Source organism: Panulirus ornatus, chromosome 1, assembly GCF_036320965.1.
Source record: "Panulirus ornatus isolate Po-2019 chromosome 1, ASM3632096v1, whole genome shotgun sequence".
Lineage (NCBI taxonomy): Eukaryota > Metazoa > Arthropoda > Malacostraca > Decapoda > Palinuridae > Panulirus > Panulirus ornatus.
This window is the reverse complement of record NC_092224.1, coordinates 24,226,362-24,253,452: the sequence shown is the minus strand read 5'-3', so window position 1 is coordinate 24,253,452 and position 27,091 is coordinate 24,226,362. Positions and strand designations below refer to the sequence as shown.

Here is a 27,091-nt window from a genome sequence, read left to right as displayed (position 1 = left end):
CACGCAAATATACATACCTACACAGCTTTCCATGGTTTACCCCAGACGCTTCACATGCCTTGCTTCAATCCACTGACAGCACGTCAACCCCTGTATACCACATGACTCCAATTCACTCTATTTCTTGCCCTCCTTTCACCCTCCTGCATGTTCAGGCCCCGATCACACAAAATCTTTTTCACTCCATCTTTCCACCTCCAATTTGGTCTCCCTCTTCTCCTCGTTCCCTCCACCTCCGACACATATATCCTCTTGGTCAATCTCTCCTCACTCATTCTCTCCATGTGCCCAAACCATTTCAAAACACCCTCTTCTGCTCTCTCAACCACGCTCTTTTTATTTCCACACATCTCTCTTACCCTTACATTACTTACTCGATCAAACCACCTCACACCACACATTGTCCTCAAACATCTCATTTCCAGCACATCCATCCTCCTGCGCACATCTCTATCCATAGCCCACGCCTCGCAACCATACAACATTGTTGGAACCACTATTCCCTCAAACATACCCATTTTTGCTTTCCGAGATAGTGTTCTCGACTTCCACACATTTTTCAAGGCTCCCAAAATTTTCGCCCCCTCCCCCACCCTATGATCCACTTCCGCTTCCATGGTTCCATCCGCTGACAGATCCACTCCCAGATATCTAAAACACTTCACTTCCTCCAGTTTTTCTCCATTCAAACTCACCTCCCAATTGACTTGACCCTCACCCCTACTGTACCTAATAACCTTGCTCTTATTCACATTTACTCTCAACTTTCTTCTTCCACACACTTTACCAAACTCAGTCACCAGCTTCTGCAGTTTCTCACATGAATCAGCCACCAGCGCTGTATCATCAGCGAACAACAACTGACTCACTTCCCAAGCTCTCTCATCCCCAACAGACTTCATACTTGCCCCTCTTTCCAGGACTCTTGCATTTACCTCCCTAACAACCCCATCCATAAACAAATTAAACAACCATGGAGACATCACACACCCCTGCCGCAAACCTACATTCACTGAGAACCAATCACTTTCCTCTCTTCCTACACGTACACATGCCTTACATCCTCGATAAAAACTTTTCACTGCTTCTAACAACTTGCCTCCCACACCATATATTCTTAATACCTTCCACAGAGCATCTCTATCAACTCTATCATATGCCTTCTCCAGATCCATAAATGCTACATACAAATCCATTTGCTTTTCTAAGTATTTCTCACATACATTCTTCAAAGCAAACACCTGATCCACACATCCTCTACCACTTCTGAAACCACACTGCTCTTCCCCAATCTGATGCTCTGTACATGCATTCACCCTCTCAATCAATACCCTCCCATATAATTTACCAGGAATACTCAACAAACTTATACCTCTGTAATTTGAGCACTCACTCTTATCCCCTTTGCCTTTGTACAATGGCACTATGCACGCATTCCGCCAATCCTCAGGCACCTCACCATGAGTCATACATACATTAAATAACCTTACCAACCAGTCAACAATACAGTCACCCCCTTTCTTAATAAATTCCACTGCAATACCATCCAAACCTGCTGCCTTGCCGGCTTTCATCTTCCGCAAAGCTTTTACTACCTCTTCTCTGTTTACCAAATCATTTTCCCTAACCCTCTCACTTTGCACACCACCTCGACCAAAACACCCTATATCTGCCACTCTGTCATCAGACACATTCAACAAACCTTCAAAATACTCATTCCATCTCCTTCTCACATCACCGCTACTTGTTATCACCTCCCCATTTACGCCCTTCACTGAAGTTCCCATTTGCTCCCTTGTCTTACGCACCCTATTTACCTCCTTCCAGAACATCTTTTTATTGAATGGAGAAAAACTGGAGGAAGTGAAGTGTTTTAGATATCTGGGAGTGGATCTGTCAGCGGATGGAACCATGGAAGCGGAAGTGGATCATAGGGTGGGGGAGGGGGCGAAAATTTTGGGAGCCTTGAAAAATGTGTGGAAGTCGAGAACATTATCTCGGAAAGCAAAAATGGGTATGTTTGAAGGAATAGTGGTTCCAACAATGTTGTATGGTTGCGAGGTGTGGGCTATGGATAGAGTTGTGCGCAGGAGGATGGATGTGCTGGAAATGAGATGTTTGAGGACAATGTGTGGTGTGAGGTGGTTTGATCGAGTAAGTAACGTAAGGGTAAGAGAGATGTGTGGAAATAAAAAGAGCGTGGTTGAGAGAGCAGAAGAGGGTGTTTTGAAATGGTTTGGGCACATGGAGAGAATGAGTGAGGAAAGATTGACCAAGAGGATATATGTGTCGGAGGTGGAGGGAACGAGGAGAAGAGGGAGACCAAATTGGAGGTGGAAAGATGGAGTGAAAAAGATTTTGTGTGATCGGGGCCTGAACATGCAGGAGGGTGAAAGGAGGGCAAGGAATAGAGTGAATTGGAGCGATGTGGTATACAGGGGTTGACGTGCTGTCAGTGGATTGAATCAAGGCATGTGAAGCGTCTGGGGTAAACCATGGAAAGCTGTGTAGGTATGTATATTTGCGTGTGCGGACGTGTGTATGTACGTGTGTATGGGGGTTGGGCCATTTCTTTCGTCTGTTTCCTCGCGCTACCTCGCAAACGCGGGAGACAGCGACAAAGTATAAAAAAAAAAAAAAAAAAAATATATATATATATATATATATATATTTATTTTATTTTTATTTATTTTGCTTTGTCGCTGTCTCCCGCGTTTGCGAGGTAGGGCAAGGAAACAGATGAAAGAAATGGCCAAACCCACCCCCATACACATGTATATACACACATGTCCACACACACAAATATACATACCTATACATCTCAATGTACACATATATATACACACACAGACACATACATATATACCCATGCACACAATTTACACTGCCTTTATTCATTCCCATTGCCACCTCGCCACACATGGAATACCATCCCCCTCCCCCCTCATGTATGCGGGGTAGCGCTAGGGAAAGAAAACAAAGGCCTCATTCATTCACACTCAGACTCTAGCTGTCATGCAATAATGCCCGAAACCACAGCTCCCTTTCCACATCCAGGCCCCACACAGCTTTCCATGGTTTACCCCAGACGCTTCACATGCCCTGGTTCAATCCATTGACAGCACGTCGACCCTGGTATACCACATCGTTCCAATTCACTCTATTCCTTGCACGCCATTCACCCTCCTGCATGTTCAGGCCCCGATCACTCAAAATCTTTTTCACTCCATCTTTCCACCTCCAATTTGGTCTCCCACTTCTCCTCGTTCCCTCCACCTCCAACACATATATCCTCTTGGTCAATCTTTCCTCACTCATTCTCTCCATGTGCCCAAACCATTTCAAAACACCCTCTTCTGCTCTCTCAACCATGCTCTTTTTATTTCCACACATCTCTCTTACCCTTACATTACTTACTCGATCAAACCACCTCACACCACACATTGTCCTCAAACATCTCATTTCCAGCACATCGACCCTCCTGCGCACAACTCTATCCATAGCCCACGCCTCGCAACCATACAACATTGTTGGAACCACTATTCCTTCAAACATACCCATTTTTGCTTTCCGAGATAATGTTCTCGACTTCCACACATTCTTCAAGGCTCCCAGGATTTTCGCCCTCTCCCCCACCCTATGATTCACTTCTGCTTCCATGGTTCCATCCGCTGCCAGATCCACTCCCAGATATCTAAAACACTTTATTTCCTCCAGTTTTTCTCCATTCAAACTTACCTCCCAGTTGACTTGACCCTCAACCCTACTGTACCTAATAACCTTGCTCTTATTCACATTTACTCTTAACTTTCTTCTTTCACACACTTTACCAAACTCAGTCACCAGCTTCTGCAGTTTCTCACATGAATCAGCCACCAGCGCTGTATCATCAGCGAACAACAACTGACTCACTTCCCAAGCTCTCTCATCCACCACAGACTTCATACTTGCCCCTCTTTCCAAAACTCTTGCATTCACCTCCCTAACAACCCCATCCATAAACAAATTAAACAACCATGGAGACATCACACACCCCTGCCACAAACCTAGATTCACTGAGAACCAATCACTTTCCTCTCTTCCTACATGTACACATGCCTTACATCCTCGATAAAAACTTTTCACTGCTTCTAACAACTTGCCTCCCACACCATATATTCTTTTTTTTTTTTCCAAAAGAAGGAACAGAGAAGGGGGCCAGGTGAGGATATTCCCCCAAAGGCCCAGTCCTCTGTTCCTAATGCTACCTCGCTAATGCGGGAAATGGCAAATAGTTTAAAAGAAAAGAAAGAATATATGTATATTCATATTTATTATTTTTATTTACTTTGTCGCTGTCACCCGCGTTAGTGAGGTAGCGCAAGGAAACAGACGAAAGTATGGCCCACCCACCCACATACACACGTATATACATACATGTCCACACACACACATATACATACCTATACATCTCAACGTATACATATATATATACGCACACAGACATATACATATATACACATGTACATAAATCATACTGTCTGCCCTTATTCATTCCCATCGCCAACCCGCCACACATGAAATAACAACCCCCTCCCCCCTGCATGTGCACGAGGTAGCGCTAGGAAAAGACAACAAAGGCCACATTCGTTCACACTCAGTCTCTAGCTGTCATGTATAATGCACCGAAACCACAGCTCCCTTCCCACATCCAGGACCCACAGAACTTTCCATGGTTTACTCCAGACGCTTCACATTCCTTGGTTCAATCCATTGATAGCACATCAATCCCGGTATGCCACATCGTTCCAATGCACTCTATTCCTTGCACGCCTTTCGCCCTCCTGCATGTTCAGGCCCTGATCACTCAAAATCTTTTTCACTCCATCTTCCCACCTCCAATTTGGTCTCCCAATTCTCCTTGTTCCCTCCACTTCTGACACATATATCCTCTTTGTCAATCTTTCCTCACTCATTCTCTTCATGTGACCAAACCATTTTAAAACACCTTCTTCTGCTCTCTCAACCACACTCTTTTTATCACCACACATCTCTCTTACCCTTTCATTACTTATTCGATCAAACCACCTCACACCACATATTGTCCGCAAACATCTCATTTCCAGCACATCCACCCTCCTCCGCACAACTCTACCTATATCCCTCGCCTCGCAACCATATATCATTGTTGGAACCATATATATATATATATATATATATATATATATATATATATATATATATTTTTTTTTTTTTATACTTTGTCGCTGTCTCCCGCGTTTGCGAGGTAGCGCAAGGAAACAGACGAAAGAAATGGCCCAACCCCCCCCCATACACATGTATATACATACGTCCACACACGCAAATATACATACCTACACAGCTTTCCATGGTTTACCCCAGACGCTTCACATGCCTTGATTCAATCCACTGACAGCACGTCAACCCCGGTATACCACATCGCTCCAATTCACTCTATTCCTTGCACTCCTTTCACCCTCCTGCATGTTCAGGCCCCGATCAAACAAAATCTTTTTCACTCCATCTTTCCACCTCCAATTTGGTCTCCCTCTTCTCCTTGCTCCCTCCACCTCCGACACATATATCCTCTTGGTCAATCTTTCCTCACTCATCCTCTCCATGTGCCCAAACCACTTCAAAACACCCTCTTCTGCTCTCTCAACCACGCTCTTTTTATTTCCACACATCTCTCTTACCCTTACGTTACTCACTCGATCAAACCACCTCACACCACACATTGTCCTCAAACATCTCATTTCCAGCACATCCATCCTCCTGCGCACAACTCTATCCATAGCCCACGCCTCGCAACCATACAACATTGTTGGAACCACTATTCCTTCAAACATACCCATTTTTGCTTTCCGAGATAATGTTCTCGACTTCCACACATTCTTCAAGGCCCCCAGAATTTTCGCCCCCTCCCCCACCCTATGATCCACTTCCGCTTCCATGGTTCCATCTGCTGCCAGATCCACTCCCAGATATCTAAAACACTTCACTTCCTCCAGTTTTTCTCCATTCAAACTTACCTCCCAATTGACTTGACCCTCAACCCTACTGTACCTAATAACCTTGCTCTTATTCACATTTACTCTTAACTTTCTTCTTCCACACACTTTACCAAACTCAGTCACCAGCTTCTGCAGTTTCTCACATGAATCAGCCACCAGCGCTGTATCATCAGCGAACAACAACTGACTCACTTCCCAAGCTCTCTCATCCCCAACAGACTTCATACTTGCCCCTCTTTCCAAAACTCTTGCATTTACCTCCCTAACAACCCCATCCATAAACAAATTAAACAACCATGGAGACATCACACACCCCTGCCGCAAACCTACATTCACTGAGAACCAATCACTTTCCTCTCTTCCTACACGTACACATGCCTTACATCCTTGATAAAAACTTTTCACTGCTTCTAACAACTTTCCTCCCACACTATATATTCTTAATACCTTCCACAGAGCATCTCTATCAACTCTATCATATGCCTTCTCCAGATCCATAAATGCTACATACAAATCCATTTGCTTTTCTAAGTATTTCTCACATACATTCTTCAAAGCAAACACCTGATCCACACATCCTCTACCACTTCTGAAACCACACTGCTCTTCCCCAATCTGATGCTCTGTACATGCCTTCACCCTCTCAATCAATACCCTCCCATATAATTTACCAGGAATACTCAACAAACTTATACCTCTGTAATTTGAGCACTCACTCTTATCCCCTTTGCCTTTGTATAATGGCACTATGCACGCATTCCGCCAATCCTCAGGCACCTCACCATGAGTCATACATACATTAAATAACCTCACCAACAAGTCAACAATACAGTCACCCCCTTTTTTAATAAATTCCACTGCAATACCATCCAAACCTGCTGCCTTGCCGGCTTTCATCTTCCGCAAAGCTTTTACTACCTCTTCTCTGTTTACCAAATCATTTTCCCTAACCCTCTCACTTTGCACATCACCTCGACCAAAACACCCTATATCTGCCACTCTATCATCAAACACATTCAACAAACCTTCAAAATACTCACTCCATCTCCTTCTCACATCACCACTACTTGTTATCACCTCCCCATTTGCGCCCTTCACTGAAGTTCCCATTTGCTCCCTTGTCTTACGCACTTTATTTACCTCCTTCCAGAACATCTTTTTATTCTCCCTAAAATTTAATGATACTCTCTCACCCCAACTCTCATTTGCCCTTTTTTTCACCTCTTGCACCTTTCTCTTGACCTCCTGTCTCTTTCTTTTATACATCTCCCACTCAATTGCATTTTTTCCCTGCAAAAATCGTCCAAATGCCTCTCTCTTCTCTTTCACTAATACTCTTACTTCTTCATCCCACCACTCACTACCCTTTCTAATCAACCCACCTCCCACTCTTCTCATGCCACAAGCATCTTTTGCGCAATCCATCACTGATTCCCTAAATACATCCCATTCCTCCCCCACTCCCCTTGCTTCCATTGTTCTCACCTTTTTCCATTCTGTACTCAGTCTCTCCTGGTACTTCCTCACACAGGTCTCCTTCTCAAGCTCACTTACTCTCACCACCCTCTTCACCCCAACATTCACTCTTCTTTTCTGAAAACCCATACAAATCTTCACCTTAGCCTCCACAAGATAATGATCAGACATCCCTCCAGTTGCACCTCTCAGCACGTTAACATTCAAAAGTCTCTCTCGCACGCCTGTCAATTAACACGTAATCCAATAACGCTCTCTGGCCATCTCTCCTACTTACATAAGTATACTTATGTATATCTCGCTTTTTAAACCAGGTATTCCCAATCATCAGTCCTTTTTCAGCACATAAATCTACAAGCTCTTCACCATTTCCATTTTCAACACTGAACACCCCATGTATACCAATTATTCCCTCAACTGCCACATATATATATATATATATATATATATATATATATATATATATATATATATTTTTTTGCTTTGTCGCTGTCTCCCGCGTTTGCGAGGTAGCGCAAGGAAACAGACGAAAGAAATGGCCCAACCCACCCCCATACACATGTATATACATACGTCCACACATGCAAATATACATACCTACACAGCTTTCTATGGTTTACCCCAGACGCTGGGGTGTCTAAATGTGTGTGGATGTAACCAAGATGAGAAAAAAGGAGAGATAGGTAGTACGTTTGAGGAAAGGAACATGGATTTTTTGGCTCTGAGTGTAAGGAAGCTCAAGGGTAAAGGGGAAGAGTGGTTTGAGAATGTCATGGGAGTAAAGTCAGGGGTTGGTGAGACGACAAGAGCAAGGGAAGGAGTAGCACTACTTCTGAAACATTAGTGGTGGGAGTATGTGATAGAGTGTAAGAAAGTAAACTCAAGGTTGATATGGGTAAAACTGAAAGTGGATGGAGAGAGATAGGTGATTATTGGTGCCTATGCACCTTGGCATGAGAAGAAAGATCATGAGAGGCAAGTGTTTTGGGAGCAGCTGAGTCAGTGTGTTAGTAGTTTTGATGCACGAGACCAGGTCATAGTGATGGGTGATTTGAATGCAAAGGTGAGTAATGTGGCAGTTGAGGGAATAATTGGTGAACATGGGGTGTTCAGTGTTGTAAATGGAAATGGTGAAGAGCTTGTAGATTTATGTGCTGAAAAAGGACTGGTGATTGGAAATACCTGGTTTAAAAAGAGAGAATGCATAAGTATACGTATGTAAGTAGGAGAGATTGCCAGGGAGCGCTATTGGATTACGTGTTAATTGATAGGCGTGCGAAAGAGAGACTTTTGGATGTTAATGTGCTGAGAGGTGCAACTGGAGGGATGTCTGATCATTATCTTGTGGAGGCGAAGGTGAAGATTTGTAGAGGTTTTCAGAAAAGAAGAGAAAATGTTGGGGTGAAAAGAGTGCTGAGAGTAAGTGAGCTTGGGAAGGAGACTTGTGTGAGGAAGTACTAGGAGAGACTGAGAACAGAATGGGAAAAGGTGAGAACAAAAGACGTAAGGGGAGGGGGGGAGGAATGGGATGTATTTAGAGAAGCAGTGATGGCTTGCACAAAAGATGCTTGTGGCATGAGAAGTGTGGGAGGTGGGCAGATTAAAAAGGGTAGTGAGTGGTGGAATGAAGAAGTAAGATTATTAGTGAAAGAGAAGAGAGAGGCATTTGGATGATTTTTGCATGGAAATAATGCAAATAAGTGGGAGATGTATAAAAGAAAGAGGCAGGAGGTCAAGAGAAAGGTGCAAGAGGTGAAAAAGAGGGCAAGTGAGAGTTGGGGTGAGAGAGTATCATTAAATTTTAGGGAGAATAAAAAGATGTTTTGGAAGGAAGTAAATAAAGTGTGTAAGACGAGGGAACAAATGGGAACTTCAGTGAAGGGGCTAATGGGGAGGTGATAACAAGTAGTGGTGATGTGAGAAGGAGATGGAGTGATTATTTTGAAGGTTTGTTGAATGTGTTTGATGATAGAGTGGTTGATATAGGGTGTTTTGGTCGAGGTGGTCTGCAAAGTGAGAGGGTTAGGGAAAATGATTTGGTAAACAGAGAAGAGGTACTAAAAGCTTTGCGGAAGATGAAAGCCAGCAAGGCAGCAGGTTTGGATGGTATTGCAGTGGAGAATCTATTAAAAAAGGGGGTGACTGTATTGTTGACTGGTTGGTAAGGTTTTTTAATGTATGTATGACTCATGGTGAGGTGCCTGAGGATTGGTGGAACACTTGCATAGTGCCATTGTGCAAAGGCAAAGGAGACAAAGGTGAGTGTGCAAAGTACAGAGGTATAAGTTTGTTGAATATTCCTGGTACATTATATGGGAGGATATTGATTGAGAGGGTGAAGGCATGTACAGAGCATCAGACTGGGGAAGAGGAGTGTGGTTTCAGAAGTGGTAGAGGATATGTGGATCAGGTGTTTGCTTTGAAGAATGTATGTGAGAAATACTTAGAAAAGCAAATGGATTTGTATGTAGCATTTATGGATCTGGATAAGGCATATGATAGAGTTGATAGAGATGCTCTGTGGAAGGTATTAAGAATATATGGTGTGGGAGGCTAGTTGTTAGAAGTAGTGAAAAGTTTTTATCGAGGATGCAAGGCATGTGTACTTGTAGGAAGAGAGGAATGTAATTGGTTCTCAGTGAATGTAGGTTTGCGGCAGGGGTGTGCGATGTCTCCATGGTTGTTTAATTTGTTTATGGATGAGGTTGTTAGGGAGGTGAATGTAAGAGTTTTGGAAAGAGGGGCAAGTATGCAGTCTGTTGTGGATGAGAGAACTTGGGAAGTGAGTCAGTTGTTGTTCGCTGATGATACAATGCTGGTGGGTGATTCGTGTGAGAAACTGCAGAAGCTGGTGACTGAGTTTGGTGGGGTGTGTGAAAAAAGAATGCTGAGAGTAAATGTGAATAAGAGCAAGGTTATTAGGAACAGTAGGGTTGAGGGACAAGTCAATTGGGAGGTAAGTTTGAATGGAGAAAAACTGGAGGAATTGAAGTGTTTTAGATATCTGGGAGTGGATTTGGCAGCGGATGGAACCATGGAAGCGGAAGTGAATCATGGGGTGGGGGAGGGGGCAAAAATTCTGAGAGTGTTGAAGAATGTGTGGAAGTCGAGAACATTATCTCGGAAAGCAAAAATGGGTATGTTTGAAGGAATAGTGGTTCCAGCAATGTTATATGGCTGCGAGGCATGAGCTATGGATAGAGTTGTGCAGAGGAGGGTGGATGTGGTGGAAATGAGATGTTTGAGGACAATATGTGGTGTGAGGTGGTTTGATCAAGTAAGTAATAATAGGGTAAGAGAGATGTGTGGTAATAAAAGGAGTGTGGTTGAGAGAGCAGAAGAGGGTGTTTTGAAATGGTTTGGTCACATGGAGAGAATGAGTGAGGAAAGATTGACCAAGAGGATATATGTGTTGGAGGTGGAGGGAACAAGGAGAAGTGGGAGACCAAATTGGAGGTGGAAAGATGGAGTGAAAAAGATTTTGAGTGATCGGGGCCTTAACATGCAGGGGGGTGAAAGGCGTGCAAGGAATAGAGTGAATTGGAACGATGTGGTATACCGGGGCTGACGTGCTGTCAATGGATTGAACCAGGCATGTGAAGCGTCTGGGGTAAACCATGGAAAGTTCTGTGGGGCCTGGATGTGCAAAGGGAGCTGTTTTTTCGGTGCATTATTACATGACAGCTAGAGACTGAGTGTGAATGAATGTGGCCTTTGTTGTCTTTTCCTAGCACTACCTCGCACACATGAGGGGGGAGGGGGTTGCTATTACATGTGTGGTGGGGTGGCGATGGGAATGAATAAAGGTAGACAGTATGAATTATGTACAAGTGTATATATGTATATGTCTGTGTGTGTATATACATGTATACGTTGAGATGTATAGGTATGTATATTTGCGTGTGTGGACATGTATGTATATACATGTGTATGTGGGTGGGTTGGGCCATTCTTTCGTCTGTTTCCTTGCGCTACCTCGCAAACGCGGGAGACAGCGACAAAGCAAAATAAATGAAAGTAAAATAGATTATATATATATATATATATATTTTTTATTTTTTATTATACTTTGTCGCTGTTTCCCGCGTTTGCGAGGTAGCGCAAGGAAACAGACGAAAGAAATGGCCCAACCCCCCCCCATACACATGTATATACATACGTCCACACACGCAAATATACATACCTACACAGCTTTCCATGGTTTACCCCAGACGCTTCACATGCCCCGATTCAATCCACTGACAGCACGTCAACCCCGGTATACCACATCGCTCCAATTCACTCTGTTCCTTGCCCTCCTTTCACCCTCCTGCATGTTCAGGCCCCGATCACACAAAATCTTTTTCACTCCATCCTTCCACCTCCAATTTGGTCTCCCTCTTCTCGTTCCCTCCACCTCCGACACATATATCCTCTTGGTCAGTCTTTCCCCACTCATTCTCTCCATGTGCCCAAACCACCTCAAAACACCCTCTTCTGCTCTCTCAACCACGCTCTTTTTATTTCCACACATCTCTCTTACCCTTACGTTACTCACTCGATCAAACCACCTCACACCACACATTGTCCTCCTCAAACATCTCATTTCCAGCACATCCATCCTCCTGCGCACAACTCTATCCATAGCCCACGCCTCGCAACCATACAACATTGTTGGAACCACTATTCCTTCAAACATACCCATTTTTGCTTTCCGAGATAATGTTCTCGACTTCCACACATTCTTCAAGGCCCCCAGAATTTTCGCCCCCTCCCCCACCCTATGATCCACTTCCGCTTCCATGGTTCCATCCGCTGCCAGATCCACTCCCAGATATCTAAAACACTTCACTTCTTCCAGTTTTTCTCCATTCAAACTCACCTCCCTGGGGATAGGGGATGAAGAATACTTCCCACGTATTCCCTGTGTGTCGTAGGTGACTAAAAGGGGAGGGAGCGGGAGGCAGGAAATCCTCCCCTCTCGTTTTTTTTTTTCTTTTTTTTAATTTTCCAAAAGAAGGAACAGAGGGGCGGGCCAGGTGAGGATATTCCACAAAGGCCCAGTCCTCTGTTCTTAACACTACCTCGCTAATGCGGGAAATGGCGGATAGTTTAAAAGAAGAAAGATATATATATATATATATATATATATATATATATATATATATTTTTTTTTTTTTTTTTTTTTTTTTATACTTTGTCGCTGTCTCCCGCGTCTGCGAGGTAGCGCAAGGAAACAGACGAAAGAAATGGCCCAACCCCCCCCCCCCCATACACATGTACATACACATGTCCACACACGTGTATACATACCTACACAGCTTTCCATGGTCCACCCCAGACGCCTCACATGCCTTGATTCACTCCACTGACAGCACGTCAACCCCTGTATACCACATCGCTCCAATTCACTCTATTCCTTTTTTTTTTTTTTCATATTCGCAATTTCCCGCATTTGCGAGGTAGCGTTAAGAACAGAGGACTGGGCCTTAGAAGGAAAATCCTCACCTGGCCCCCTTCTCTGTTCCTTCTTTTGGAAAATTAAAAAAAAACGAGAGGGGAGGATTTCCAGCCACCCGCCCCCTCCCCTTTTAGTCGCCTTCTACGATACGCAGGGAATACGTGGGAAGTATTCTTTCTCCCCTATCCCCTGGGATATATATATATATATATATATATATATATATATATATATATATATATATATATATATATATATATATATATATATATATATAAAGCTTTGCGGAAGATGAAAGCCGGCAAGGAAGCAGGTCTGGATGGTATTGCAGTGGAATTGATTAAAAAAGGGGGTGACTGTATTATTGACTGGTTGGTAAGGTTATTTAATGTATGTACGACTCATGGTGAGGTGCCTGAGGATTGGCGGAATGCGTGCATAGTGCCATTGTACAAAGGCAAAGGGGATAAGAGTGAGTGGTCAAATTACAGAGGTATAAGTTTGTTGAGTATTCCTGGTAAATTATATGGGAGGGTATTGATTGAGAGGGTGAAGGCATGTACAGAGCATCAGATTGGGGAAGAGCAGTGTGGTTTCAGAAGTGGTAGAGGATGCGTGGATCAGGTGTTTGCTTTGAAGAATGTATGTGAGAAATACTTAGAAAAGCAAATGGATTTGTATGTAGCATTTATGGACCTGGAGAAGGCATATGATAGAGTTGATAGAGATGCTCTGTGGAAGGTATTAAGAATATATGGTGTGGGAAGCAAGTTGTTAGAAGCAGTGAAAAGTTTTTATCGAGGATGTAAGGCATGTGTACGTGTAGGAAGAGAGGAAAGTGATCGGTTCTCAGTGAATGTAGGTTTGCGGCAGGGGTGTGTGATGTCTCCATGGTTGTTTAATTTGTTTATGGATGGGGTTGTTAGGGAGGTAAATGCAAGAGTTTTGGAAAGAGGGGCAAGTATGAAGTCTGTTGGGGATGAGAGAGCTTGGGAAGTGAGTCAGTTGTTGTTCGCTGATGATACAGCACTGGTGGCTGATTCATGTGAGAAACTGCAGAAGCTGGTGACTGAGTTTGGTAAAGTGTGTGAAAGAAGAAAGTTAAGAGTAAATGTGAATAAGAGCAAGGTTATTAGGTACAGTAGGGTTGAGGGTCAAGTCAATTGGGAGGTAAGTTTGAATGGAGAAAAACTGGAGGAAGTAAAGTGTTTTAGATATCTGGGAGTGGATCTGGCAGCGGATGGAACCATGGAAGCGGAAGTGGATCATAGGGTGGGGGAGGGGGCGAAAATCCTGGGAGCCTTGAAGAATGTGTGGAAGTCGAGATCATTATCTCGGAAAGCAAAAATGGGTATGTTTGAAGGAATAGTGGTTCCAACAATGTTGTATGGTTGCGAGGCGTGGGCTATGGATAGAGTTGTGCGCAGGAGGATGGATGTGCTGGAAATGAGATGTTTGAGGACAATGTGTGGTGTGAGGTGGTTTGATCGAGTAAGTAACGTAAGGGTAAGAGAGAAGTTTGGAAATAAAAAGAGCGTGGTTGAGAGAGGAGAAGAGGGTGTTTTGAAATGGTTTGGTCACATGGAGAGAATGAGTGAGGAAAGATTGACCAAGAGGATATATGTGTCGGAGGTGGAGGGAACGAGGAGAAGTGGGAGACCAAATTGGAGGTGGAAAGATGGAGTGAAAAAGATTTTGAATGATCGGGGCCTGAACATGCAGGAGGGTGAAAGGAGGGCAAGGAATAGAGTGTATTGGATCGATGTGGTATACCGGGGTTGACGTGCTGTCAGTGGATTGAATCAAGGCATGTGAAGCGTCTGGGATAAACCATGGAAAGCTGTGTAGGTATGTATATTTGCATGTGTGGACGTATGTATATACATGTGTATGGGGATGGGTTGGGCCATTTCTTTCGTCTGTTTCCTTGCGCTACCTCGCAAACGCGGGAGACAGCAACAAAGCAAAAAAATATATATATATATATATGTATATATGTTGGGGATGAGAGAGCTTGGGAAGTGAGTCAGTTGTTGTTCGCTGATGATACAGCGCTGGTGGCTGATTCATGTGAGAAACTGCAGAAGCTGGTGACGGAGTTTGATAAAGTGTGTGGAAGAAGAAAGTTAAGAGTAAATGTAAATAAGAGCAAGGTTATTAGGTACAGTAGGGTTGAGGGTCAAGTAAATTGGGAGGTGAGTTTGAATGGAGAAAAACTGGAGGAAGTGAAGTGTTTTAGATATCTGGGAGTGGATCTGGCAGCGGATGGAACCATGGAAGCAGAAGTGGACCATAGGGTGGGGGAGGGAGCGAAAATTCTGGGAGCCTTGAAGAATGTGTGGAAGTCGAGAACATTATCTCGGAAAGCAAAAATGGGTATGTTTGAAGGAATAGTGGTTCCAACAATGTTGTATGGTTGCGAGGCGTGGGCTATGGATAGAGTTGTGCGCAGGAGGATGGATGTGCTGGAAATGAGATGTCTGAGGACAATGTGTGGTGTGAGGTGGTTTGATCGAGTAAGTAACGTAAGGGTGAGAGAGATGTGTGGAAATAAAAAGAGCGTGGTTGAGAGAGCAGAAGAGGGTGTTTTGAAATGGTTTGGGCACATGGAGAGAATGAGTGAGGAAAGGTTGACCAAGAGGATATATGTGTCGGAGGTGGAGGGAACGAGGAGAAGAGGGAGACCAAATTGGAGGTGGAAAGATGGAGTGAAAAAGATTTTGTGTGATCGGGGCCTGAACTTGCAGGAGGGTGAAAGGAGGGCAAGGAATAGAGTGAATTGGAGCAATGTGGTATACCGGGGTTGACGTGCTGTCAGTGGATTGAATCAAGACATGTGAAGCGTCTGGGGTAAACCATGGAAAGCTGTGTAGGTATGTATATTTGCGTGTGTGGACGTATGTATATACATGTGTATGGGGGGGGGTTGGGCCATTTCTTTCGTCTGTTTCCTTGCGCTACCTCGCAAACGCGGGAGACAGCGACAAAGTATAAAAGAAAAGAAAAAAAAATATATGTATATATATATATATATATATATATATATATATATATATATATATATATATATATATATATATATGATCCTGGAGATAGGGAGATAGAATACTTCCTACATATTCCCTGCATGTTGCAAAAGGTGACTAAGAGGGGTAATGGTTGGGGCTGGAAACCCTCCCCTCCTGTTTTGCTTTACCAAAAGAAGGAACAGAGATGAGAGCTAAATGAAGATTTTCCCTTAAAGGCTCAGTTATCTGTTCTTGACTCTACCTCACATACTGAGAAGTGGCGAATATATGGAAGAAAAAAAATATGTGTATATATTTTCTCTCACGACATATGTCCGAGTACCGTTTAGACTGTCTGACTGGTTGTATCTCTAAATGGACACAGATTGGATGTATGTTAGAATGGCATTCAGAATTCTTATACCATTACAGATTTCTTTATCCTACTTAATTTCTATCATGGTTATTTCATTTTTTATTAACCATCTTTATGATTCTGTAGTTTCCTTTTACCCTTTTTTTTTTTTAGGATTCTTTGGTTCATATTTCATCATTTCTGTTTTTTCATTATTTAAGTGCTGTTGTGATTATCTCATTTCTGTTTGATCAATTTTATGAATTGACATTTTTTCTAAATCACTCTACGGTTTAATATAGAATAAGTCTTTGGTTTATTTTTTACCTTTTCAGGAGCTTCTTCATTATCACGTGCTGCTTCATCTGTGATTTAAATGTTGTGTAAGCTATATCTTTTTTTGAAATCTATTGAACCAACCATGACTTACTGTGAAGTTCTTGATGTAACCCCTGTCCTTTCCCCCCTTCAGAGTCTCAAAAAGACTTCTGGCCTTTGCCTGAATTGTTAGTAAGCTTAGTGGTACACGTTTTTAAATTTGATCTTTCATTCACAACATCAACACTTTTCCATTTGATGGATGGGTTCTTGTCATTGCTTTGTTATTATCATATACTTCATACTTGCCAAACTTTTCACTGCTTCTCATACTTTTTCTTTGTCCTTTAAAATTGTGGAGACTGTTGAATGGGACAATTGTAGATCACGTGCAATCAAATTAACTTTTTTTTTCCTCTTTGATATTGGGTGATTACCTTCCTTTTCAATTCCAAAATCAAGCATCTTCCTCGGATTCTTCCCAGATCTATCAACATGTGATGGATTTTTTCCTCTTCCTCACCATCATGTTTGTTGTTTCATATGAAAATGGTTTAATCCACCTCGAAAATTTGTTAGATTCACTTGAATAACATGTGCTTACTGAATGGTAACTGAGAATGAGAATTGAGAGACATGCTGTGATGTACATTATACCTGGACATCATCTGACATTCACTGTTATACGCATGCAGCCATTATCACTGATGGACATATGACCAAGCTTGATTTTTGTATTTATGTATGTTTTTCATGTATATATTTTTTTGGTTGTATGTAGGTACGGTCGTAAGTTGCATTGGTCATAAGTAGGGAATAGACAGTACATATTTATATTTATAAATATAATATATATATATCTTTCTTTCATACCTATTCGCCATTTCCCGCGATAGCGAGGTAGTGTTAAGAACAGCGGACTGGGCCTTTGAGGGAATATCCTCACCTGGCCCCCTTCTCTGTTCCTTCTTTTGGAAAAAAAAAAAATATATATGTATATATATATATATATATATATATGTATATATATATATATATATATATATATATATATATATATATATATATATATATATATATATGTATATATGTAGGTTTGCGGCAGGGGTGTGTGATGTCTCCATGGTTGTTTAATTTGTTTATGGATGGGGTTGTTAGGGAGGTAAATGCAAGAGTTTTGGAAAGAGGGGCAAGTATGAAGTCTGTTGGGGATGAGAGAGCTTGGGAAGTGAGTCAGTTGTTGTTCGCTGATGATACAGCGCTGGTGGCTGATTCATGTGAGAAACTGCAGAAGCTGGTGACTGAGTTTGGTAAAGTGTGTGGAAGAAGAAAGTTAAGAGTAAATGTGAATAAGAGCAAGGTTATTAGGTACAGTAGGGTTTAGGGTCAAGTCAATTGGGAGGTGAGTTTGAATGGAGAAAAACTGGAGGAAGTGAAGTGTTTTAGATATCTGGGAGTGGATCTGGCAGCGGATGGAACCATGGAAGCGGAAGTGGATCATAGGGTGGGGGAGGGGGCGAAAATTCTGGGGGCCTTGAAGAATGTGTGGAAGTCGAGAACATTATCTCGGAAAGCAAAAATGGGTATGTTTGAAGGAATAGTGGTTCCAACAATGTTGTATGGTTGCGAGGCGTGGGCTATGGATAGAGTTGTGCGCAGGAGGATGGATGTGCTGGAAATGAGATGTTTGAGGACAATGTGTGGTGTGAGGTGGTTTGATCGAGTGAGTAACGTAAGGGTAAGAGAGATGTGTGGAAATAAAAAGAGCGTGGTTGAGAGAGCAGAAGAGGGTGTTTTGAAGTGGTTTGGGCACATGGAGAGGATGGGTGAGGAAAGATTGACCAAGAGGATATATGTGTCGGAGGTGGAGGGAACGAGGAGAAGAGGGAGACTAAATTGGAGGTGGAAAGATGGAGTGAAAAGATTTTGTGTGATCGGGGCCTGAACATGCAGGAGGGTGAAAGGAGGGCAAGGAATAGAGTGAATTGGAGCGATGTGGTATACTGGGGCTGACGTGCTGTCAGTGGATTGAATCAAGGCATGTGAAGCGTCTGGGGTAAACCATGGAAAGCTGTGTAGGTATGTATATTTGCATGTGTGGACGTATGTATATACATGTGTATGGGGGGGGGGGTTGGGCCATTTCTTTCGTCTGTTTCCTTGCGCTACCTCGCAGACGCGGGAGACAGCGACAAAGTATAAAAAAAAAAAAAAAAAAAAATATATATATATTTAGGGAATGTTGGGGTGAAGAGAGTGGTGAGAGTAAGTGAGCTTGGGAAGGAGACTTGTGTGAGGAAGTACCAAGAGAAACTGAGTGCAGAATGGAAAAAGGTGAGAGCAAAGGATGAAAGGGGAGTGGAGGAGGAATGGGATGTATTTAGGGAAGCAGTGATGGCTTGTGCAAAAGATGCTTGGGGCATGAGAAGCATGGGAGGTGGGCAGATTAGAAACGGTAGTGATTGGTGGATTGAAGAAGTAAGATTATTAGTGAAAGAGAAGAGAGAGGCATTTGGACGATTTTTACAGGGAAATAATGCAAATAAGTGGGAGATGTATAAAAGAAAGAGGCAGGAGGTCAAGAGAAAGGTGCAAAAGGTGAAAAAGAGGGCAAATGAGACTTGGGGTGAGAGAGTATCATTAAATTTTAGGGAGAATAAAAGTATGTTTTGGAAGGAGGGAAATGAAGTGCGTAAGACAAGAGAACAAATGGGAAATTGTTGAAGGGGGCTAATGGGGAGGTAATAACAAGTAGTGGTGATGTGAGAAGGAGATACAGTGAGTATTTTGAAGGTTTGTTGAATATGTTAGATGATAGAGTGACAGATATAGGGTGTTTTGGTCAAGGTGGTGTGTGAAGTGAGAGGGTTAGAGAGAATGATTTGGTAAAGAGAGAAGAGGTAGTAAAAGCTTTGCGGAAGATGAAAGCCAGCAAGGCAGTGGGATTGGATGGTATTGCAGTGGAATTTATTAAAAAATGGGGTGACTTATGTTGTTGACTGGTTGTTAAGGATATTTAATGTATGTATGACTCATGGTGAGGTGCCTAAGGATTGGTGGAATGCTTGCATAGTGCCATTGTACAAAGGCAAAGGGGATAAAGGTGAGTGCTCAAATTACAGAGGTATAAGTTTGTTGAGTACTCCTGGGAAATTATATGGGAGGGTATTGATTGAGAGGGTGAAAGCATGTACAGAGCATCAGATTGGGGAAGAGCAGTGTGGTTTCAGAGGTGGTAGAGGATGTGTGGATCAGGTGTTTGCTCTGAAGAGTGTATGTGAGAAATACTTAGAAAAGCAAATGGATTTGTATGTAGCATTTATGGATCTGGAGAAGGCATATGATAGAGTTGTTAGAGATGCTTTGTGGAAGGTATTAAGAATATATAGTGTGGGAGGAAAGTTGCTAGAAGCAGTGAAAAGTTTTTATTTAGGATGTAAGGCATGTGTACGAGTACGAAGAGAGGAAAGTGATTGGTTCTCAGTGAATGTTGGTTTGCGAAAGGGGTGCATGATGTCTCCATGGTTGTTTAATTTGTTTATGGTTGGGGTTGTTAGGAAGGTGAATGCAAGAGATTTGGAGAGAGGGGCAAGTATGCAGTCTGTTGTGGATGAGAGGGCTTAGGAAGTGAGTCAGTTGTTGTTCGCTGATGATACAGCGCTGGTGGCTGATTAGGGTGAGAAACTGCAGAAGCTGGTGACTGAGTTTGGTAAAGTGTGTAAAAGAGGAAAGCTGAAAGTAAATGTGAATAAGAGCAAGGTTATTAGGTACAGTAGGGTTGAGGGACAAGTCAACGGGGAGGTAAGTTTGAATGGAGAAAAACTGGAGGAAGTGAAGTGTTTTAGATATCTGGGAGTGGATTTGGCAGCAGATGGAACCATGGAAGTGGAAGTGAATCACAGGATGGGGGAAGGGGCGAAAGTTCTGGGAGCGTTGAAAAATGTGTGGAAGGCGAGAACATTGGAAAGCAAAATTGGATATGTTTGAAGTAATAGTGGTTCCAACAATGATATATGGTTGCGAGGCATGGGCTATAGATAGAGTTGTGCAGAGGAGGGTGGATGTGCTGGAAGTGAGATGTTTGAGGACAATAAGTGGTGTGAGGTGGTTTGATCGAGTAAGTAATGAAAGGGTAAGAGAGATGTGTGGTAATAAAAAGAGTGTGGTTGAGAGAGCTGAAGAGGGTGTATTGAAATGGTTTGGTCACATGGAGAGAATGAGTTTGGAAAGATTGACAAAGAGGATATATTTGTCAGTGGTGGAGGGAACGAGAAGTGGGAGACCAAAGTTGAGGTGGAAAGATGGATTAAAAAAGATTTTGAGGGATCGGGGCCTGAACATGCAGGATGTGTTATACCAGGGTCGACCTGCTGTCAGTGGACTGAACCAGGGCATGTGAAGTATTTGGGGTAAACCATGGAAAGTTTTGTGGAGCCTGGATGTGGAAAGGGAGCTGTGGTTTCAGTGCATTATACATGACAGCTAGAGACAGTGTGAATGAATGTGGCCTTTGTTGTCTTTTCCTAGTGCTACCGTGCGTGCATGTGGGGGAAGGGGGTTGTCATTTCATGTGTGGCGGGGTGGCAACGGGCATGAATAAAGACAGCATGAAATTATTTACATGTGTATATATGTATATGTCTGTGTATGTATATATATGTATATGTCTGTGTATGTATATATATGTATACATTGAAATGTATAGGTATGTATATGTGCGTGTGTGGACGAGTATGTATATACATGTGTATGTGGGTTGGTTGGGACATTTTTTTGTCTGTTTTTTTGCGCTACCCTGCTGACACAGGAGACAGCGACAAAGTATAATAAATATATACATGTAGATATTAGGGAAGCAATGATGGCTTGCACAAAAGATGCCAATGGCATGAGAAAGGTGGGAGGTGGGTAGATTAGAAAGGGTAGTGAATTGTGGGATGAAGAAGTGGGATTGTTAGTGAGAGAGAAGAGAGAGGGAAGTAGTGCGAATGATTGGGAGATGTTTGAAAGAATGAGGCAGGGGGTCAAGAGAAAAGTGTAAGAGGTGAAAAAGAGCGCAAATGAGAGTAGCATTAAATTTTGGGGAGAATAAAAACACGTTTTGGAAGGAGATAAATAAAGTCTGTAAGACATGAGAACAAATGGGAATATTGGTGAAGGGGGCTAATGGGGAGGTAATAACAAGTAGTGGTGAATTGAGAAGGAGATGGAGTGAGTATTTTGAAGGTTTGTTGAATGTGTTTGATGACAGAGTGGCAGATATAGGGTGTTTTGATCGAGGTGGTGTGCGAAGTGAGAGGGTCAGGGAGAATGATTTGTTAAACAGAGAAGAGGTAGTGAAAGCTTTGTGTAAGATTAAAGCCAGCAAGGTGGTGGGGTTGGATGGTATTGCAGTGGAATTTATTGAAAAAGGGGATGACTGTGTTGTTGACTGGTTAGTAAGGATATTCAATATATGTAGGAGCATGGTGAAGTGCCTGAGGTTTGGCAGAATGCATGCATAGTGCCATTGTACAAAGGAAAAGGGGATGAAAATGAGTGTTCAAATTACGGAGGTATAAGTTTGTTGAGTATTCCTGGGAAATTATATGGGAGGGTATTGATTGAGAGGGTGAAGGCATGTACGGAGCATCAGACTGGGGAAGAGCAGTGTTTTTTCAGAAGTGGTAGAGGATGTGTGGATCAGGTGTTTGCTTTGAAGAATGTATGTGAGAAATACTTAGAAAAACATATGCATTTGTATGTAGAATTTATGGATCTGGAGAAGGCATATGATAATTGCGTTAATTGATAATTTAGTTAATTGATATGATTATGATAATTGAGTTAATTGAGATGCTTTCTGGAAGTATTAAGAGTATGTGGTGTGGGAGGTAAGTTGCTAGAAGCAATGAAAAGTTTTTATCAAGGATGTAAGGCATGTGTACGAGTAGGAAGAGAGGAAAGTTACTGGTTCCCAGTGAATGTCAGTTTGTGGTAGTAGTGCATGATGCCTCCATGGTTGTTTAATATGTTTATGGATGGAGAGTATATGGTGTGTAAGTTGCTAGAAGCGATGAAAAGTTCTTTTCAAGGATGTGAGGCATGTGTACGAGTAGGAAGAGAGGAAAGTGATTGGTTCCCAGTGAATGTTGGTTTGTGGTAGGCGTGCGGGATGTCTCCAGGGTCGTTTAATATGTTTATGGATGGAGTTGTTAGGGAGGTGAATGCAAGAGTTTTGAAGAGAGGGGCAAGTATACAATCTGTTGTGGATGAGAGGGCTTGGGAAGTGAGTCAGTTGTTCACTGATGTTACAGCGCTGGTGACTGATTCAGGTGAGAAACTGCAGAAGTTGGCGACTGAGTTTGGTAAAGTGTGTGAAAGAAGAAAGCAAAGTTATTAGGTTCAGTAGGGTTGAGGGACAAGTTAATTGGGAGGTAAGTTTGAATGGAGAAAAACTGGAGGAAGTGAAGTGTTTTAGATATCTGGGAGTGGATTTGGCAGCGGATGGAACCATGGAAGAAGTGAGTCACAGGGTGGGGCAAGGGGCAAAGGTTCTGGGAGCGTTGAAGAATGTATAGAAGGCAAAAACATTATCTCGGAGCACAAAATGGGTACGTTTGAAGGAAAAGTGGTTCCAACCGTGTTATATGGTTGTGTGGAGGAGGGTGGATGTGTTGGAAATGAAATGTTTAAGGTCAATATGTGGTGTTAGGTGGTTTGATCGAGTAAGTAATAAAAGGATAAGAGTGATGTGTGGTGATAAAAAGAGTGTGGTTGAGAGAGTAGAAGAGGGTGTATTGAAATACTTTTGTCACATGGAGAGAATGAGTGAGGAAACATTGACTAATAGGATATATTTGTCAGAGGTGGAGGGAACGAGAAGTTGGAGACCAAATTGGAGGTGGAAGGATAGAGTGAAAAAGATTTTAAGCGATCGGGGCTTGAACATACAGGAAGATGAAAGGCGTGCAATGAATAGAGTGAATTGGAACGATGTAGCATACCATGGTTGGTGTGCTGTCAATGGATTGAACCAGGGCATGTAAAGCATCTGGGATAAACCATGGATAGTTTTGTGGGGCCTGGATGTGGAAAGGGAACTGTGGTTTTGGTGAATCACACATGAAAGCTAGAGACTGAGTGTGAACGAATGTGGCCTTTGTTGTCTTTTCTTAGTGCTACCTTGCGTGTGGGTAGGTGGATGGGGGGGTACTATTTCATGTGTGGTGGGGTGGCGACGGGAATGGATGAAGGCAGCAAGTATTAATATGTACATGTGTATATTTGTATATGTCTGTGTATGCATTTGTATGTATACGTTGAAATGTATAGGTATGTATACATGCGTGTGTGGGCATATATATTTATGGATCTAGAGAAGGCATTTGCTAGAGTTGATAGAGATGCTCAGTGGAAGGTATTAAGAATATATGGTGTTGGAGGCAAGTTGTTAGAAGCAGTGAAAAGTTTTTATCGAGGATGTAAGACATGTGTATGAGAAGGAAGAGAGGAAAATGATTGGTTCTCAGTGAATGTCAGTTTGCGGCAGGGATGCATGATGTCTCCATGGTTGTTTAATTTGTTTATGGATGGGGTTGACAGGTAGGTGAATGCAAGAGTTTTGGAGAGAGGGGCAGGTATGCAGACTGTTATGGATGAGAGAGCTTGGGAAGTGAGTCAGTTGTTGTTCACTGATGATACAGCGCTGCTGGCTGATTCAGGTGAGAAACGGCAGAAGCTGGTGACTGAGTTTGGTAAAGTGTGTAAAAGAAGAAAGCTGAGAGTAAATGTGGGTAAGAGCAAGGTTATTAGGTACAGTAGGGTTGAGGGGCAAGTTAGTTGGGAGGTAAGTTTGAATGAAGAAAAACTGGAGGAAGTGAAGTGTTTTAGATATCTGGGAGTGGATTTGGCAGCGGATGAAATCATGGAAGTGGAAGTGAGTCACAGGGTGGGGAAGCGGCAAAGGTTCTGGGAGCATTGAAAAATGTGTGAAAGGCAAGAACATTATCTCGGAAAGCAAAAATGGATATGTTTGAAGGAATAGTGGTTCCAACAATGTTATATGGTTGCGAGGCGTGGGCTATAGATAGAGTTGTTTGGAGAAGGGTGGATGTGTTGGGAATGAGATGTTTAAGGAAAATATGTGGTGTGAGTAAGTAATGAAAGGGTAAGAGAGATGTGTGGTAATAAAAAGAGCGTGGTTGAGAGAGCAGAAGAGGGTGTTTTGAAATGGTTTAGTCACCTGGAGAGAATGAGTGAGGAAAGATTGACAAAGAGGATATTTGAGTCAGAGGTGGAGGGAACAAGGAGAAGTGGGAGACCAAATTGGAGGAGGAAAGATTGGGTGAAAAAGATTTTGAGCGATCGGGGCCTGAACATGCAGGAGGGTGAAAGGTGTGCAAGGAATAGAGTGAATTGGAATGATGTGGTATACAGGGGTCGACCTGCTGCCAATGGATTGAACCAGGGCATGTGAAGTGTCTGGGGTAAACCATAGAAAGTTTTGTTGGGCCTGGATGTGGAAAGGGAGCTGTGGTTTCGGTACATTATGCATGACAGCTAGAGACTGGGTGTGAATGAATGTGGCCTTTGTTTTTTCCTGGCACTATCTCGGGCGCATGCTGGGGGAGGGGGTTATCATTTCATGTGTGGTAGGGTGGCGAAGGGAATGAATAAAGGCAGCAAGTATGAATTATGTACATTTGTATATATGTATATGTCTGTGTATGTATATATGTGTATACAGTGAAATATATAGGTATGTATATTGGCGTGTGTGGACGTGTATGTATATACTTTGTATGTTGGGGTTGGGTCATTGTTTCTTCTATTTCCTTGCGCTGCCTCACTAACGCGGGAGACAGCGACAAAGTATAATAATATATATATATATATATATATATATATATATATATATATATATATCTTTTCTTTTCTTTCATACTATTCGCCATTTCCCGCATTAGCGAGGTAGCGTTAAGAACAGAGGACTGGGCCTTTAAGGAAATATCCTCACCTGGCCCCCTTCTCTGTTCCTTCTTTTGGAAAATTAAAAAAAAGAGAGGGGAGGATTTCCAGCCCCCCGCTCCCTTCCCTTTTAGTCGCCTTCTACAACACGCAGGGAATACGTGGGAAGTATTCTTTCTCCCCTATCCCCAGGGATATATATATATATAGCGTTAAGAACAGAGGAGTATGAATTAGAGGGAATATCCTCACTTGGCCCAAGTCTCCATTCCTTCTTTTGTAAAATTATGTGTATGTGTGTTAGAGGTGGAGGGTAGAGGAGAAGTGGGGAACCAAATTGGAGGTGGAAAGATGGAGTGAAAAAGATTTTGAGCGATCAGAGCCTGAACATGCAGGAAGGTGAAAGGCGTGCAAGGAAAAGAGTGAATTGGAATGATGTGGTATACCAGGGTCGACATGTTGTCAATGGATTGAACCAGGGCATGTGAAGCGTTTGGGGTAAACCATGGAAAGTTCTGTGGGACCTGGATGTGGAAAGGGAGCTGTGGTTTCGGTGCATTATACATGGCAGTTAGAGACTGAGTGTGCGCGACTGTGGCCTTTGTTGTCTTTTCCTAGCACTACCTCGTGCGCATGTAGGGGGAGGGGGTTGTCATTCCATGTGTGGTGGGGTGGCGACGGGAATCAATAAAGGCAGCAAGTATGAATTATGTACATGTGTATATATGTATATGTCTGTGTATGTATAGATATGTATACGTTGAAATATATAGGTATGTATATGTGTGTGTGTGGATGTGTATGTGTGTATATATATATATTACTTTTTTTTATTATACTTTGTTGCTGTCTCCCGCGTTAGCAAGGTAGCGCAAGGAACCAGACGAAAGAAAGAACCAACCCACCCACATACACATGTATATATATTATGTATATATATCATGGGAGGATATGACTTGATATATTTATGTGAATATGTGTTTACTTTTGCTTGGCTTTGTGTAGCGTTTGGTCTTTAAGCGTTAGTTATGTAACCCAGCTGCAGCAGGAGAGAAGAACTCTAACACTATTTGCAGTAGGATGATAATTTGTTCAATAATTCCTGTCTCTTCCTTGAATATAGAAACCCCATGTAAACATAGGTTTTACAAATTTACAGGTAAAAAAGGCTCAGTAGACTTGGAGACTGATGCCTTGGTGAAGGTCATGAAGCACCAGCCATCCATCCTTCAGCAGATGTTGGCCACAGTTCTCAACATCATTATGTTTGAAGATTGTAGAAACCAGTGGAGCATGTCACGTCCACTTCTACCACTCATTTTATTGAATAATGAGGTAAAGTGTGCTTTTCCAATTTATTCTTTTGTGTATTAGTATTTTTCTAGAATTGTAACTATTATTGAACTAAAAACATCCAGAATTACAGTTGTAGTTTCAGTTTATTCACAACATTATGCTCCGCTTTTTTTTTTTTCCTTTTCCTTACATTTACTTTCCTAATATCCATGTTATTCATCTTCATTTATAAGAA

At 42.4% G+C, this 27,091-nt stretch overlaps 1 protein-coding gene across 1 annotated transcript in view; it reads left to right on the top strand.

Moving 5' to 3' along the window:
* Positions 1-27,091, top strand: part of Ranbp16 (Ran-binding protein 16) — a 334,729-nt gene that overhangs the window by 296,146 nt on the left and 11,492 nt on the right. Inside the window, exon 20 of the mRNA XM_071690784.1 lies at positions 26,720-26,895. Coding sequence (XP_071546885.1) covers positions 26,720-26,895 — 176 coding nt within the window. The remainder of the gene's footprint in view (positions 1-26,719; positions 26,896-27,091) is intronic.